Source organism: Rhineura floridana, chromosome 5 (assembly GCF_030035675.1).
Source record: "Rhineura floridana isolate rRhiFlo1 chromosome 5, rRhiFlo1.hap2, whole genome shotgun sequence".
Classification (NCBI taxonomy): domain Eukaryota; kingdom Metazoa; phylum Chordata; class Lepidosauria; order Squamata; family Rhineuridae; genus Rhineura; species Rhineura floridana.
Window position 1 is genome coordinate 95,343,578 of NC_084484.1, and position 16,943 is coordinate 95,360,520.

General features: G+C 41.4%; 1 protein-coding gene across 4 annotated transcripts in view; it reads right to left on the minus strand.

Moving 5' to 3' along the window:
* Positions 1-16,943, minus strand: part of PDE9A (phosphodiesterase 9A) — a 115,306-nt gene that overhangs the window by 59,006 nt on the left and 39,357 nt on the right. For 2 of the 4 annotated variants that reach the window (XM_061627561.1, XM_061627562.1), the window contains exon 5: positions 1,099-1,153. In XM_061627561.1, coding sequence (XP_061483545.1) covers positions 1,099-1,153 — 55 coding nt within the window. The other 2 variants (XM_061627564.1, XM_061627563.1) reach the window with 2 other exon arrangements.

Genomic DNA, 16,943 nt, shown 5'->3' on the forward strand with positions numbered 1-16,943 from the left:
TGTGGAGCTGCCTCCTTTAATGGGATGCAGTTTCCCTTCATGTAATAAATGGGGTAGTCCACTAGGGATATGCTAGAACTCTACCCAATTCAGATTTGGTACCAAATTTTCCATTAATGCACTCATTCTCTATTGTTGCAGATCAGATTTTTATGTAGCGCTCTTCTGCAGCTATTTTCAAAAAGGATTTTTTTAAGAAAATGTCTCTAAAATATCAATATTTAGAACAATAATTTTATGATATTTCCTTTCATTTATCAATATTTCAAAATATCAATAGTTCCTTTAAAATATTGATATTTCCTTGAAAATGATCAATATTAATATCAATATGTTTTGCAAGGGGAAAAAATGGATTGGTGAAAGCAGAGACTAGCAGATAAAGAGTGAACTTGAACTGATACTAGCCTGATAGGTTGACAGAATACTCTCAAATTGGCACCAGCCCACAGATCCCATTCTTATATCCCTCATGTTCTATTATTTGCTGGGCTGTACACATGGTGGTCTGCATTGGGATGTACACCTTTACAATTCTAAAAAGTCTGTAAGTGCACATCAATGTTTCCTTGCTTAGCATAATCACCTGCTCTTGATTCCAGCTACACTGATTATGCTTTCTCTGTGGTTTCATCTACGTTACTTTAAAGCAATTTCTTTTGCAATTATGTAAGTGACTCATTAAGGTGCTGGGGAGTGGAACATTCTTATTAAGATCAGGAAAATAGATATTTTGCATCTCTTCTGCAAAACGCAGATCCTTTCAGCATAGATGAATACTATTTCTTTTCAGTTACAAGAGGAAAAAAAAAGTCCAGTGAATGAGGTCCATGTTTACTCAGTGGAAAATTCCACTGGGTTCAGTGGGATTTTCTTCTAAGGAAGGGTGTGTAGGATTGCAGCCTTCAGTTAATTCATATTTCCCTTCTTGACCAGTCTGTATAAACTTTTAAATGTCTTATGCATTCCCTATTAAATATGCAGAACAGTGGGACAGAAACTGGTGTATTTATTCCAAAGTAAGCTGTTTGGGGACTGCAGTATAGAAATGAATACAAGAACAATTATTATACTAAAACTATTGTATAAAAATATTACCTGGAGAATTGCTCGATCACCTGCACCAGCAAATTCTGGAACAATTCCTCTTTTTCTATTAAAAATATAAAATAAAATAATGGAAAACTAATGGACTTCAGATGTAGGATACCAGAGCTGGATATTCCAAATTCCACACAAACAGCAGGAGTTTTAAAAAGAGCATTTCTAACAAAGAAGATAACCTTGGCCATCCTCATCTAATCAATACTTGCAAAGAGTCACCACTATAGAGAAGATAAAAGATTAGTTCAGTATCCCTTTTGTCCTTAACTATGGTGTTACTGTGGGTGTTGTGAACTACTTCAAAGAAAGGGGACATATATTTACTGATAAAGACAGTGCAATCTGTACATGTCTATTCAGAAGAAAGTTCCATTCATTTCAATTGGGCCTACTCTCAGGTAAGTAGGTATAGGATTGTAGCCTAAATTATGTTCTGAAGTATGAAGACTGAAAGCCTTTATAAATGGTATTCTCAGCAGTATAAACACAGGTGTTGTTTTTAATCTCATAGTAATCACCTTAGAATCACATTACTCCAGATTTTGTATTCTTAGAAAAGCTATGCTACTCTTTTTTAGCCCCTAAAAGAACAATTACATTGAAGCACCATCCCCAAACCTTCATCATGCTTCATCAATTTCCTGTTATTCTGAATTCAGCATAGATTACCTCTGTTCCCTCAAACTCTCTGTAATACAGCACTGAAGCTTATCCAAACTCCTGATTAGCCAAAAGCATATTGCTTATAGGTAAACAAAAGGGGGGCATTTCATCAGCATGCCATCAGGGCATTCTGGAAAGTAACAGCAATTTGTGATATGCAGTGGGGGGGAAGATCCATTTTGCTCTTATTTTCCAAAACATCCTCATAATGTTGCTTTTAAGCACTGTAGTTTAATAGTCAGTGAAATACACTTTCCATTCTCAAGCAAATATATGGCCCCTATTAATTAAGAACTATACATGCCTGGATTTTATAAAAGGGTGAAAGGAGCAAGAAAAAAGAAGAGGGGAAGTTCCCACAGATTGAAAATTCTAAAATAATGGATACATACGCACCTCTAGGAATAAAGGTATGTAGTACTAGCACGAGTGGGTACAAAACAATAATTTATCTTTCAAGAGAAGACAGCTGGTTTAGTAGAAAAAGGAAATGCCGGATATGTGCACAGGATTCAGTCAATACTGTACTGGATTGCAATTTGGGTTCAAATTATACCATAGCTATGAATATGCTGAGTGAATCTGGTACAGCCTATTTCAAATTATTGTTGTGAGGATGAATTAGATGCCTGTAGAGTTTAGTTATATTATGCTGTTGCTTCATTCATTTCAATAACTTATATCCCATCTAATTTCCCTAAGAAATTCAATGTGGCTAGCTAAATCAACAATATTCTCAACAACATTAAAACAGCACAAGTTCCTGGGTCCCCTCGAAACTGTCAGTATTTTCTAGAAGGGATTCAACCACATATTGGCAAATTTAGGTTTGTGCAATGAAAGAGGATTAAAGTCCTCTGGCGCTCTAATGTAGCAAACCCACTTAGAAAAAAACTAGACTTTTTATGGTAAGGAAAATGACAGGAAAATACACTAGAAAGTATGGAATAGCAATTGATTAATAGGAAGTCGTATAACTCCATGCAAACCGATCAGGATGAATGCTCAATAAACGGTAGCTACCATAAAACCTCTGTGCAAGCTTTGTGCAAACAAATCAGGATGAAGGTCCAATAAATAGGTTCTCTAGAGGTGCCTCTAGTTATGACCTTTACAGCTCTTCAGGACTTGGGACCAGGTACCCTAAGGTTCACCTGTCTCCATAGGCGCCTGCCTGTTCACTAAGGTCTTCAGCAGAGGCTCTTCTCTGGGTACCTCTGCTGTCTGAAGTAGTGCTATGCCACAACTTGCCCTCCAATTTCTCAAACATGAAATTCCCCTGAAAAAGAGAACTCCACTTTTCTGTCTCATTCTCAAGGCACCTGAGCATTTCTTTACAATTTTGGTGGTAGAGGGTTAAGCTTGCTTTATTGTTGCAAGGTTGCAGAGGAAGTGTGTGGGTTTTTTTCTGTTGTTTGCCAGTCTCCCCAGCTGCTTGCACTTTCTGATCTGAAAAAGCCCTCTGGTAGAAGGTACCTCAATGTCTTGACTTCCCCTGAGCATATATTGAAGCACTGGGAAGTTGGGGAGATTGGTTACCAAGTGCCTGAAGCTGGGGCACTCACTGACTTTGTCTTTAAGGATAGTCCTTCCTTTTATCTTTAAAAGTAAAAAGACTTCATTTAAACACACACACAAGAGCTGTCAGGTGCACAGAGGCAGTCTCTCCACCTTTCCATGCTTACAGGAAATCCCAGTTGAGGATGGTGTGGGATTTTCAGGAAACTCAGGTCAAGTACCTGAGCAGGATGCAGAGTGCAGATTTGTAGAAGTAAAGAAAAGATACTCACAAACTGCCCTTGGCTACCTTGAAAGTAAGGTATGTGTGACAAAAACCCTGCACCCCACCTTCCAAAATTTTGCCAAAATCTTCTGATAATTTTTGAGGGCAGTTTCTTTTCTTAGTAATTGAATGAGGATGGTTTAAAAAATTATCAACACAGCACTAGCCTGGAGTACAACAGAAGGCTACCAGGGGGTAAAAAAACCTCAATGGTGGCACCCTAGCTTTGGAATGATTTCCACAAAGAGACTTGCCTGGCACTTACTTTGGTGTGATTCTGGTGCCCTTTTTATTTTACCCAGACTTTTTGATTTGGTTAGTTTTCTCTACTGATGATGTTATGCTTATTTATGATCTATAGATTACGCTCCTTCTATTTTGCAGTTTATAGGATATTGTTTATTCATTTTAGTTGCTTTTGTATTTTTATTTTCTAGTGTATGCTTTCTTGGTGATTCGTTTTGAAGATAATTCATTTTGACGGGCAGGATAAAAATACCTAAAACAAATCACTGAACAAATCAAATAAAAAGTGCTTTGTACCCTGACAATACAATCCTATGCATGTTTACTCAGAGAGAAGTAAAGTCTATTGTGTTCAATGGTACTTACTCTACTGAGATTACGTTTACAGCACATTTAGGATTTCAGTTCCAAGCACTCTTTCTTCAAAGTAAGCTCCAGTGAAACAAGTGGGACTTGCTTCTGAATAAACCTACTTTTGATTGCACTGCTAGAGACCCATATATCTTATAACAGCCATTGAATTTATTGAAAAACATATTTCAAAATGAAAATGAATAGTGTTAAGAATAGAGCAGAAGGAGGTATTCACATAGAAACTTGACAGCTCTTTAGATGTTAAACAGGACTTTAGATGTTTATACAATACTGATGCAGAAAAGGGGGGGAGAGAGTGAGATAGAACAATCACTAAACCTACAGATTCTGCCCCCCTCCTCCAAACTAGGAGGAACTTCAAAAATGTCAGAGAATAGAATTGATATTGAAAAGCAGAGGTATAGAAGAAAGCAACATATAATGCCAACTCATCAAATGTATAACAACCAAGCAACTGCACTTTAGAGAATGACCTGGAGATTATTACAGGTAATAATTGAAAATATGTCAGCAGCAGTAGTGTGTTTATCAAGACAGGCTGATATTATACAAGGATGTTATGTTGTTTCAGACAAACTATGTAACAGCAGTGCTTGATGTAGAGAGGCAACCTGTTTAAACTATTAAGGGTTCCAGGGGTTACAACTGAAGGTGCTTTCATACCTGCAAGTTATTCTGTGGCTAATTCTCAAATGTTGTTTTATCTTTAGATGATTAATGTACCTAAATACATGGAAGGTTTTTTAAAACAGGTCATATGACAATTTGCAGGACTTCTGCACTTTTTGATTGAGGTTGGCTACCGTGCAATGATGATGGGCTCGTCCTGTCATCTGAATGGAGCAAGGACATCTATGAGTGATTTTGGCAAGCCTCCCTCAGCAGGCCTGGCATCAACAGATGGCCAGATTGGGTATGGGCCCACGGACCCCAAAGCCCAGAGGGGGCCCTCCTTAGTCTGGGGCTGGGAGGGTGGAGCTTCCATTCTATGATCCATGGCAGCATCGGATTGCAGACCGTGATTTGCGGCCAGGCTGATACTGCTGTAGATTGAGGATCCACCCTCCCAGGCAACAGCCCCCCCAAGCAGCTGGAACAGGTCTGGGAGCCCTACCTCCTGTGTTGCTGTGTCAGTGTGCTAGCACGCACATGTCTACCATTTCCCAAGCACATGTCTACCATCTCCCAAGATGTGGTGACATGGGAGGAGGAGCTGCTGAGCCTATTTAAGCCTGTGCCAGCTGCTTGGAGGGTGTTGGGGAGCACCACGATGACCTGGGCTCATGGCAGTCTGGTGCCCAAGGGCCCAGTAATACCTGGTGCTGACTCTGTCCCTCAGCATCTGTAACCTGTGGGTGCTCCAAGATGAAGCTTTGATACTCTGCGCTGGCCTAAGACATTTTACTTCCAGAAGCAGACTCCAGATGGTCCCCCCCCACATAGGGCCAACACTTAAAAAAAAATCTTGCTGCACATTTCAGCCACTCATTTCTACCTTCATCTATCTCCCTGCTCCCCTATCTTCATCCTGCAGGCTTGGCCTCCAGATCATCAATTTTCCCTGCACATTTTTTCTTTTAAAAAGTAATGGAAAAACTATGGTTTGCAGATACACAAATGCCTAATTGCTAAAAATTGTATTACAAATAAACATAGCAGCGAGCCTAATGCCTCAGAGTGGGATGCCATTGTGGGGCAGAATGCAGTTCCAGGCATGGGGAAAAATCTCTCTTCCCGGGTGGTCCTGCAAGAGCTACAGATGGGTGGGGACAAGCCCAGGCCTATAAGAGGGCTCTGCCTGCCAGCCTCTTTCTTCACGCGCCAGCTTTCCCACCCACTATCCCTCCGATATAGTGCTTACTGAGCTGTTTCTGACAGGGTCACTGGTTGACAAGGCCGAACAGGATTTTTTCCTCTCAATCAAATTGGCTTTTGGTTGAGTAGGTTTTTTCGCTTATCCCTCAGTGATTGCTGTGCAAGCTGTTCACATGCTTCTGTCATAACTTTGGAGGAAACTACTTTGGTCAGGATCAAACATAAGGGGGACTCCTATAAGGGGTCTAGTGAAGTACTTGGTGGCCAGTGGCAACAGCCCTAGCTCGAGAAAGGTATTGCCTCAGCCAGCTCACAACCTACCCCCAGTGGTTGACCAGCAGGATCTCAGGCACTTGGGCATGCACTTCACCTGGGTCTAATGCCAACTCCCAAGAGTGATTCCCAATTGCTTGTTGGGTGACTCAACATTCCCTTAGCAAGGGCTGCTGGAATGCCCTACTGCCATGCCAACTCTGCTTACTTGCTATAATCAATAAAAGTTGACCATAAACCATTGTTGGCTTTTTATTCTTGTGCGGGGGGGGGGATGCACCTTGCACCTGCCACACAGTGGTCTTCTAGAAAGATCTAGCTGTTGAAAGTGTTCATGTAAGTTTCTACAATGACAACTCCAAGCGTTTATTGCCCAGTGCTACCCAACCTTTCTTAAGCTGTTCATTCCCTGGTCATTACATCCAGCTGGAAAAACACTCTCAGCTACTTTGCCTACTGCAGGGGATTTGGAAACAAGAACTGCTGCTGCTTAGGTTCTCTCACTTATACTGCAGCTAGCAATGCTGAAAGCTGATGTTGATGTTCTGTTTTCAAATCCTGTTGCCTGAAAGTTGTCTGTTAGATCTCTTCCCATGCTGCATGAAGAGATTGCATGCAAGCTTCAAAGCTTATTCTTAAGTGCATTTTCACCACTGTATTTGCAAAGCCAGCAATGTTTAGAGGTACATTGCATTTGCTTATATGAATCTTCTATTGCAAGCATGTAGGTAGGATTTGTTATTTTAAACTCCATCGTCGGACAGCACCTAGCTTTTGAGGTCCCTCAGGGGCCACTGAGTTTTTCTTTTATCTTGTTCTATCATGTGCCATGTAGGAGCAGGGCACACCCTTGATTTGTTATTTGCTCCAAGTGGGGAGGAGGTGATCTGGAAGTAGGACAGGTAGATTCTGCCCAGTTGTTATTGTCAGACCACTTCCTGTGGACATTTGGTCTTACAGCTACTAGTCCCACCTGCACAGGTAGGGGACTAATTAGGATGACCCACCTTCAGAGGCTGATGAATTCTACTAGATTTCTGATTGCTCTGGAGTTTTTCCAGTGGCTAGGTAAAGTGATCCTGTCAATGCTTTTGTTTCACTGTGGAAGTATGAGATGGGTAGGGCCATCAATATGATCACCCACAAGGGTCCTCTCTGGTGCCATGGAGATTGCATAGTATTCTAAGGTGCTGCAGTTGATGAAGTGGGCTGGATTATGACTGGAGCACAAATGGTGGAAATCCTGCTCTGAAGCTGATCAAACTCATATGTTAGGACACATTGTGCCTACCTTGCATCGGTAGCAATCTCAGTAAGGGGTCGGGATTGCAGTTCGAGATTGATAAGGAGATAGTCAGGAAATACCTAGTTAACCTAAATGAGTTCAAATCTCCAGGGCTTGATGAACTGCATCCCAGAGTATTGAAGGAACTTGCGGATGTACTCTCGGAACCTCTTGTCATCATCTTTGAGAAATCCTGGAGAACGGGAGAGGTGCCGGAGGATTGGAGACGGGCAAACGTCGTCCTGCTCTTTAAAAAGGGTAAAAAAGAAGATCCAGGGAATTACAGGCTGGTCAGTCTGACTTCAATACCGGGGAAGATATTAGAACGGATAATAAAAGAGTCCATTGGCAACTATCTAGATGACAATGCTGTGATTAGTAGGAGCCAGCATGGGTTTGTCAAGAAAAAGTCCTGTCAAACTAATCTCATCTCTTTTTTTGATCGGGTCACTAGCCTAATAGACGGTGGAAATGCTATAGATGTCATCTATCTAGATTTCAGCAAAGTGTTTGACAAAGTCCCCCACGACCTTTTGATTAGCACACTGGTCAAATGCGGACTACATGGAAATACTGTCAGGTGGATTCACAACTGGTTGGAAAGCCGTACTCAAAGAGTGGTCGTCGGTGGCTCTGCTTCGGACTGGAAGGAGGTTTTGAGTGGAGTGCCACAGGGTTCTGTCCTGGGGCTGATACTCTTCAACATTTTTATCAATGACTTAGATGATGGGGTGGAGGGAAGCCTTATGAAGTTTGCGGATGATATGAAACTGGGAGGGATAGCTAACACAATGGAAGACAGGAATAAAATCCAAAGGGACCTGGATAGACTAGAAAATTGGGCTGAAATTAATAAAATGACATTCAATAAAGACAAATGCAGGATTCTGCATTTAGGCCACAAAAACAAAATGCACGGGTACAGGATGGGAAATACCCGGCTTAGCAGTAGTGCGTGTGAGAAGGACCTTGGAATTGTAGTGGATCGCAAGTTGAACATGACCCAGCAGTGTGATGCTGCAGCAAAAAAGGCAAACGTGGTTTTGGGATGCATAAACAGAGCTATAGTTTCCAGGTCGAGGGAAGTAATAGTCCCACTATATTCTGCATTAGTCAGGCCTCATCTGGAATACTGCGTTCAGTTCTGGGCGCCTCATTTTAAGAAAGATATAGACAAATTAGAGTGGGTTCAGAAGAGGGCGACGAGGATGATAGCCGGTATGGAGAACAAGTCTTATGAGGAAAGGTTGAAGGAACTTGGCATGTTCAGTCTAGTGAAGAGAAGGCTGAGGGGCGACATGATTACACTCTTTAATTACCTGAAGGGCTGTCACATAGAGGAGGGTACAGATTTGTTCACTGCTGCCCCAGAGGGTAGGACTAGGTCTAATGGTTTTAAGTTGCAGGAGCGTAGATTCAGATTGGACATTAGAAGGAACTTCTTGACAGTAAGGGCAGTTCGGCAATGGAACCGACTGCCTAGGGAGGTGGTGGGATCCCCTTCGCTGGATGTCTTCAAGCAGAGGCTGGACAGCTATCTGCGGGAGATGCTCTAGCTGTGGATTTCCTGCTGTGAGCAGGGGGTTGGACTCGATGGCCTACAAGGCCCCTTCCAACTCTATGATTCTATGATTCTACCATGGAGCAGTGAAAGCAGCAAGTAAGTCATACCCCGCTGTGTCCATCACATCTTTGTGGAGTTGGCCAGGAAAGTTGTTCTGTGTGGTCCGGAGATTAGTTACCCCAGCCTTGGGAGGCAGATCCCTGGAACAAATGGTGGCTACTTGTGAGTGGTTTGCAAGACATTTGGAGAATAAAGTCGCTTGACTCCGTAGCTAGTTGGATGCCACTACTGCAGATGATCTGGTCTGGGTGTCCAATGTTACATATGATTTAGTATTATGGAATCATTTCAGGTTCATGTTGCCTGATGATGTGGACAGGATACTTGCATCTGAGGCCACATGCCTTCTGGATCCCTTCCCTTCCTGGCTGGTTAAAGATAGCCAGAACAGGGTGGCAAGATGGGGCCAAATTATTGTGAATGCAATGATGGAGCCGTGCCCACTGCCCATAGAGAAGCTGTGGTGCATCCACTCCTTAAAAAGCCTACCCTCGAATAATGGTTTACAGCAACTACTGGTCAGTTACAAATACATTTTGGGGGCATGTGGTACAGACGGTTGTGGCAGAACTGCAAGTGTTCCTGGATTATACTGATTATCTAGATCCATTGCAATCTGGGTTCAGGCCTGGTTTGGCAACTGAATTAGACTTGGTCACTCTGATGGATGATCTTTATTGGGAAAGGTACAAGGGGAGTACCATCCTGTTACTCAGTGGCTTCACAGCCTTTGATACCATTGACCATGGTATCCTTCTGGACTGATTGCTCAGGATTGGTATCAGAGGAACTGTGGTTCTATTCCTACCTGCACAGTTGTGTCCAGAGAGCAGTATTGGGAGAGTGCTCTTTGGCCCCCTGGCACTTATTTACTTCATTTGTCTATTCCATTTATATTTATTTGTTCAATTTATACATTTGTTCAATGAATACATTGGGAGCGGCAATTAGAAATTTTGGAGCACACTGTCATAATTATGCTGATGACACAGAGCTCTATTTCTCCACAACATCTGAATCAAGAGTGACTGTGCAAGCCCTGGACCAGTGCCTGAATGCAGTGATGGACTGGATGAGGGTCAATAAACTGTGTTTGAACCTGGGGAAGATGGTAGCTATGTAGGTAAGCAAGCAGTTCTCATATCCAGAAGTTTCTTGTTTTGTACAGAGTTGCACTCCCTCTAAATGAGTAGGTACCTCTGGTACTCCTAGAAACATCTTTGTCATTAGAGGCCCAATTGACCTCTGTGGTTAGGAGCATCTTTTACCAGCATCATCTGGTACACCAGCTGCAACCATATCTGGACTGCTGACAGGCCTATGCAGCTGTTTAAACTTTCTTGATTAGCCCATCATTTTAATTATTATTCTGAATTGTTTGTATGCTTTTATGTTTTATTGTACTTGTATATATTGAATACTGCCTTGATAGTTTATATGAGGTATATATAATGTATATTCCATAGCAAAGTTGTCCAGAATTTCCATGAGTGGCCCCTACTGTGTGATTTACGTTATATAATACTACATGTTTTGCTCTTTACATGGTGCTATAATCACCACTGGAAGCCATAACATTTCCATGATCGACATAGTTTTTTCTGATTTAGCATTTTGCTGGTTTATAGTATTTATCTATTTGCAGGGAGGACTACTCAGCCCAATACAAGCCTTTGTTTTCATAGGATGCCTTTTGGAATTATTAGGGTGTGCACAAGGTTGCAGTTGTGCAACATTATTAACAGCTTAGGTGATTTCTGAGTGCTTGGGAACTACTGCAAGTTGATCATGTATTTGGAAAAGATGTACCACCAAGTGCTTCAGAATAATTTGTCTGTCTCCATACAGTTAATGTTTGACAAAACAAGCACAGACCACAGATTAAAAAAGAAATAAATGTCTACGCTGAATCAGACCAAAGTTGTGTATAATCCATCTCCAAACGCAGCCAACTCTGGGAAGCTCAGTGACTCCAGAAGATGGTAATCAGAGGTATAGAATATATCTTCTGACTATCCACCACACACAGATTATTACAACTGCTTGTTTTAGAAATGTGACACGCAATGCAAAATTGCTTATTTAAAATTGCTTTTAAAAGTTAGGAGTCAGATCACAGTGTTCTATGTAAAGGCAAAATTAACAGCCCAATTCCCAGTGTGGTTTAAAAAAATGGATTTTAGCCAATTTGGAGTCATTGAAAGCACTAATATAAAAGGTGTATCTCATCTTCATCGTAACAGAATTATAGATCAGCCAGCATAGTTTGTCATGATTTGAACAACACACTTTTTTTCCCCATAACAAACCATTTCCTAAAACTTAACTATATTTCAAATGCAGTTTCCTGTATTTTTTCTATCTAGTCTTAATGGAAGAAACAATACGAAGATGATATTCATGAGATTAATACACAGTTGAATGCCCCTGTGTCTGAGAAATTAATGTCTTCAATATTTAAAATATATTCCAGATGGATATAGCTCTCTTTAAAGCATGTCTTTCCTTAAAACCGGTTGTCCTGATGTACACAAAAAGACACTACTTTTTAAAAAACTTTTTTTTTGCAAGGATTTGACTTTAATTATTATAAACCTCAAAAGTAGAATAATCAAGAAAAGCTTCAGAAGGACAGGACCAAAGTAGATTCATCCAATAAAATATCTTTGCTTTTCTACTTTGTTTCATTTTTGTTAAGCGACTCACAAATGCAGCAAGCAGAACAGTAAATAGAAAGAGTAGTTCTAGTCAAGTAAATAGCTTTCACTTTTTAAAAAAAGTTTAAACTTCTGCTGGAAATCAAAGAGCTGACCCCAAAGAAATAATGTTTTTAATTAACAATAGCATAAAATATTTGTTTCTGCTTACCGTACAACAAGCAACGGAATATTACACAAGGCCAAAGAAAGAATAAACTCTCAACCCCGTGTATCCCAGATTCATTGCCTCTCTGAACTTTTGTAGTGGCTGAAGCTTACACGAGAGTGACAAGGTCCTATAAAAACAATCCACTAAAAAGGGGGAAAAAACAATCCCTAGATCTTCTACTTTCCCTCCCTCTCACTGTCAAAACTCACTTAAAGTACGAGGACATTCTAATCCAGAGAACAGTCAACTGCAGCCTGATGTTTATAGATGTAATAAAAGAACAAAGACGCATGTTTTTATAACCCCGCAACACAGTAAAGATATATAGCTAGCAGTTCCTCTTGTCTTAAAGAGACAAAGGTCCCCTTTTCCTGCTTTACATTAACTGTTTGTTTAATTCTTAGATCCCATATCACTGTCTGTGAAATGGGAACAATCTTCTAATGATTGCAGCTGTTTAGTTAAAATATTATTTTCAATGTGCAAAATGCTGTACACTTTTACTGGCCTCACTCTCAAGCTTCTCAGGGAAGTATAGGGGTTGCCAAATTTTATTTTATTTCCTTGGCAGGTTTCCTCTTGTGTCTTTAAGAACAATGTGCAAAGAAGTGGGAATTCAGTAAGTGAAGCTTTCCCTGCATCTGCATGCTGGGGAAAGTGTTGCCATTTGAACTTCTGCTTCTTCTCATACAGCTGTTAAAGGCACAGGAGCCAGGCCAGAAAAAGTTGACAACTTTAATAAGTGAGGTCACTATTTTTTCCATATTATAAAGCTGGGAAATGCACTCTGATTTCTCCAAAGAGCCATGATGGCATGACTCTAAAAGCCAAGTCCAGATCTTTGTGTCTTTGTCCACCCTCCTCCTTTTTTCCTTTTCTTTAATTCTTCTTTGTACATTACTCACACCAATCCTGTTCATGGGGTCACCAACCTTTTTGGACCAGTGGGCACATTTCAAATGTTGAGAGTGCTGTGGGCACCAGTCACAAAATGACTGCTGTGGGGGGCATGTCACAACACAAACTTAGAGAGAATACTATCATGGTGAAGCTTTCCCCGTGGCTATTTCCATATAGGGTTGCCAGGTTCAGGGCCTGAGACTGATCCTGTATCTTTAGGAGAAGAGAAAGTCAGCCAAGTGCAGGTGTTCTTGCAACCCTGTAATGAGAAAAACCACAAGGTGGAATTCTCCCTTCCCCCTGCACAACTTTTAAAGATACAAAAGACCTCTTGGTTGCCAGGCCTGGCCTCCAAGAGGTCTTCTGTATCTTTAAAAGTTGTGCAGGGGGAAGGGAGAATTCCACCTTGTGGTTTTTCCCATTACAGAGTTGCAAGAACACCTGCACTTGGCTGACTTTCTCTTCTCCTAAAGATACAGGATCAGTCTCAGGCCCTGAGCTTGGCAACCTTATTTCCATGCTAGAAAAGGCTTAACGTTGAATAGCTGCTTGCCATACAGCTGTTAAAGGCACAAGAACTCTTCTTTTCTCCAGCACCAACCCTAAACCAAAGCCTAGACTGCCATCCTATACCCACTTACCTAGAAGTAAGACCCATTAAACACAATGATACTTCCTTCTGAGTGGACACGTATACCATTGTACTGTAAGGTAACTAGGCAGTGAATTCTTAATGAGTGCCTGGATATCACCTCCTGCAGAGCATGATGATGACGATAATTTTTTTACCCACCCTTCACCAGTAGGTCCCAGGGTGAATCACAAAAATATAAAATAGTTAAAAATGCCTAAGACATGCCTCAGCCTCTTTGGAAATTCTCACATATGTCTTTTGGGGGGAGAAGGATTCTTTAACACCCACCCACACTTATTGTGTAGTAGTATTTGCAGAAAATAACGTCTAGGGACTACTTGATATCAGATGAACCCATCACATGAAAGATGCATCCTGTTTGCTAGGGAAAAATGAATGGCAAACTATGGAGATCCCAAGGAGTAAAAAATAAGACAGAAACAGGGAAAGTGCACTAAAGGAGAGGGGGAAACAACAGCTCTTTAGGACCCCAGAGATGTTTATTGCCTGGTGTCCAAACAACTCATTTATTAATCACAGCTCTATATTAGCGGAAAACACTGACACTGACAGGTGGCTCATTTTAAAAAAATTGCTTAGAAGAGTACCTGCACATTTTGCTTTATAACATTCTTTCTAAGGGGCCTAGAGGCTTAGGTTTTTGTTTTTTTAAAATGAAAGCTCAGAATCTGGGCCCCTGCCTATGGGCACCAATGAAGGCCTTTGTGGCATCATGGTGCCCGTGGGTGCTGGGTAGGCAACCCATGACGTATAGCATATGGAGGGCAGGGGCTTAGGACTGTATTTGCTGGCCATACCCTACCTTCTGTGTATCCATTGAAACTTGTGCTCAGAGCATCCATGTGTACTGACTGTAGGCATGTATGGTCTATGCACAATATTTACTTATTTTATTTATTGTAAGGTTTTTTAGTTTGCCTTTTAGGAGAAGGTGGCTTTCAGCCATTACAATAAATCACAAATGACAAGTGAATAATAAAATTAAAACTTATCTCAAAAAGAGAGCTATCAGGAACAATACTCTCTTAACATACCCTTTAAACCAGCCCAACATAAAAAAATTACTATCAAAGTATAAGCCAACAACCAGAAAACCTTAAAACAATCATGTAAAAGCCTGCAGCATTCATTCTTAATAAAACTGCTAATGAAATGGGTCTTCAAAAGCCATAATTGATGGTCCCAAACACACATCACTTAGCCACAATTGAAATCAGGAGCTACCTGAAAAGGTCCTGTTTCTAATACTCCCCAATCTAACTTGGCCAATGATCAGGGCCTCTGATGCTGGTCTTAGGCCATGGGCAGGTTCATACAAGTATAGGTGGTCCTTCACACAACCCAAAAATTAGGGCACTGATTGTGTCGCCAGAGCCTAAGCACATATGGCGTTTATATGCAAATGATCTCTTAGAAGTTCCAATAAATGCATTGAGAATGGGGCAGGGCCAACAGGTATAATATCAAGCCCCCACCCCTCCTGTGTATTGTACATGCTACATCGCATGAAAAGGACTATCCAGCTCTAACTGAAGTCAGGTTACTGTCCCACTGATGGCAGTAGCTTCTAAAACAGAGCATGCTAATATTTCCAGTTGTCACCATCAAGGAGCAGCTGAAGAGGGTCTCTGTTTAACATCAGGCTCCTGCTAGCAAAGGCAAGCCTGGGACACATGTTGGTATATATCCTTTGCACAATAAGAGTGTACCTTCATACACCTCTGAAAAGAAAGATACATTGTAGCAAATAGCACCAGCTAATAGCTCAACAAATTTGTGTTTTTTTTAAATTGGATTTTCTGCGGTTAAGAAAAGTGACGGACAGCTACACTGAAAGTGCAGGATAACAACCCCATGTCAGTTACATCATATAACTTCTGTGCAAATTTTGTGAAAACAAATCAGGACAATTGCTCAGTGTACGGTTCCTCTGGAAACCATCCTGGTCTGTGCAAGGCACAGTTGTTATGAGGGATGAGATAGGAATCCACCAATCCTGGATTCCAAAGATGACTCACCTGATTAAATTTGAGCAGATCGTCACCCCAATTGGATCACGGATCCACTTCAGAACATGCAATCCTGCAGATCTTCTTATGAGGCTGACTGAGGGTTGCTGTGCTAACTCTGTAGACAGTACTTATTGCCTTGTTAAAAGTCCAGCCATTCACAGCCTGGAACGGCTAATGTGTGGGGCTGAGGCTCTTTACCACCATGCCCTCTGAATACAATACAGGAAATCCCCCTGGGAGTAATGGATTTGATGACATTCAGTTGCTCTTGGGGAATTGTATACGGAGAAAAACATGGTTGCTCCCCATGTCATCAATTCCATTGTTACCATGTAAAGCATGGAATTGGGATGGGGGGGGGGAGAAGATAAAATGTTAAGTGTTTGCTTCACAGCTGAAGTAATATACTAAAGCCCAACCCCCAACCATTAAGAGCATTACCAGACTGTTGCTGTTTGCTGGTGGAATTCAATCACATACCAGCAAATTCAGGCTGTGCAATTATAGTTGATTGGGAGGACTTACAAAACCAACTCACTTATGCAAAATATCAGTTTTTTTATGATAAGGAAAGTAACAGGAAAATTCACTGGAAAGTGTGGGATAATACTCTGACACAACGTCATCCAACTTCCCCCAAAATTCAGAATGAGTGCTCATTAAATAGCCAACATCATCAAATCTTCCTGTAAACAAATCTGGATGAATGGTCAATAAACAGGTTGTCTGGAAGCACCCTCAGTCCAGGCTGTAAAAGTACCTAGGTACCTCACTGCGTAGGGGAGCAGCACAATCTGCGGCAGGAGACACTGTGTAGGAGATCTGTTCCCGCTCCTTACATGGGGAGGACATCTCAAAGGAGTCTGTGACAGGATCTAACTACATGTTACATTAATGATGTGACAAGCAACCATACTGCATTTTTTTTAAATCAAAGGTTTGTGGGAGTAGAAGTGTGTGTGTGTGTGTGGGGGGGTGAATAGTCATTGGGACTCTAGTCTGGACAGGGATGTGAGGTTTAAGACTTCCCTTTGCAGCTGTGGCCTTGATAAAAATCCTTCCCCCCAGAAATTATCATGGGGGGGTAGTCTGGTGTAACCACAGAGAAGGCCCTGTCTTGCATCCCAGCCAATTGTACCTCAGATGTTGGTGGAACCAAAGGAGAGCATCCCCTGTTGATCTTAATAAATGAGTAGGCTTATGTGAGAGGAGCTGGTCCTTTAGGTGTCCAGGTCTTTAAAGGGAATAACCAACACTTTGAAATGGAGCTGTAAATAGACAGGAGGCCAGTGAAGCTGCTGCAAAAGGGAAGTCTTATGCTCCTGTCTGCTATGTTCTGA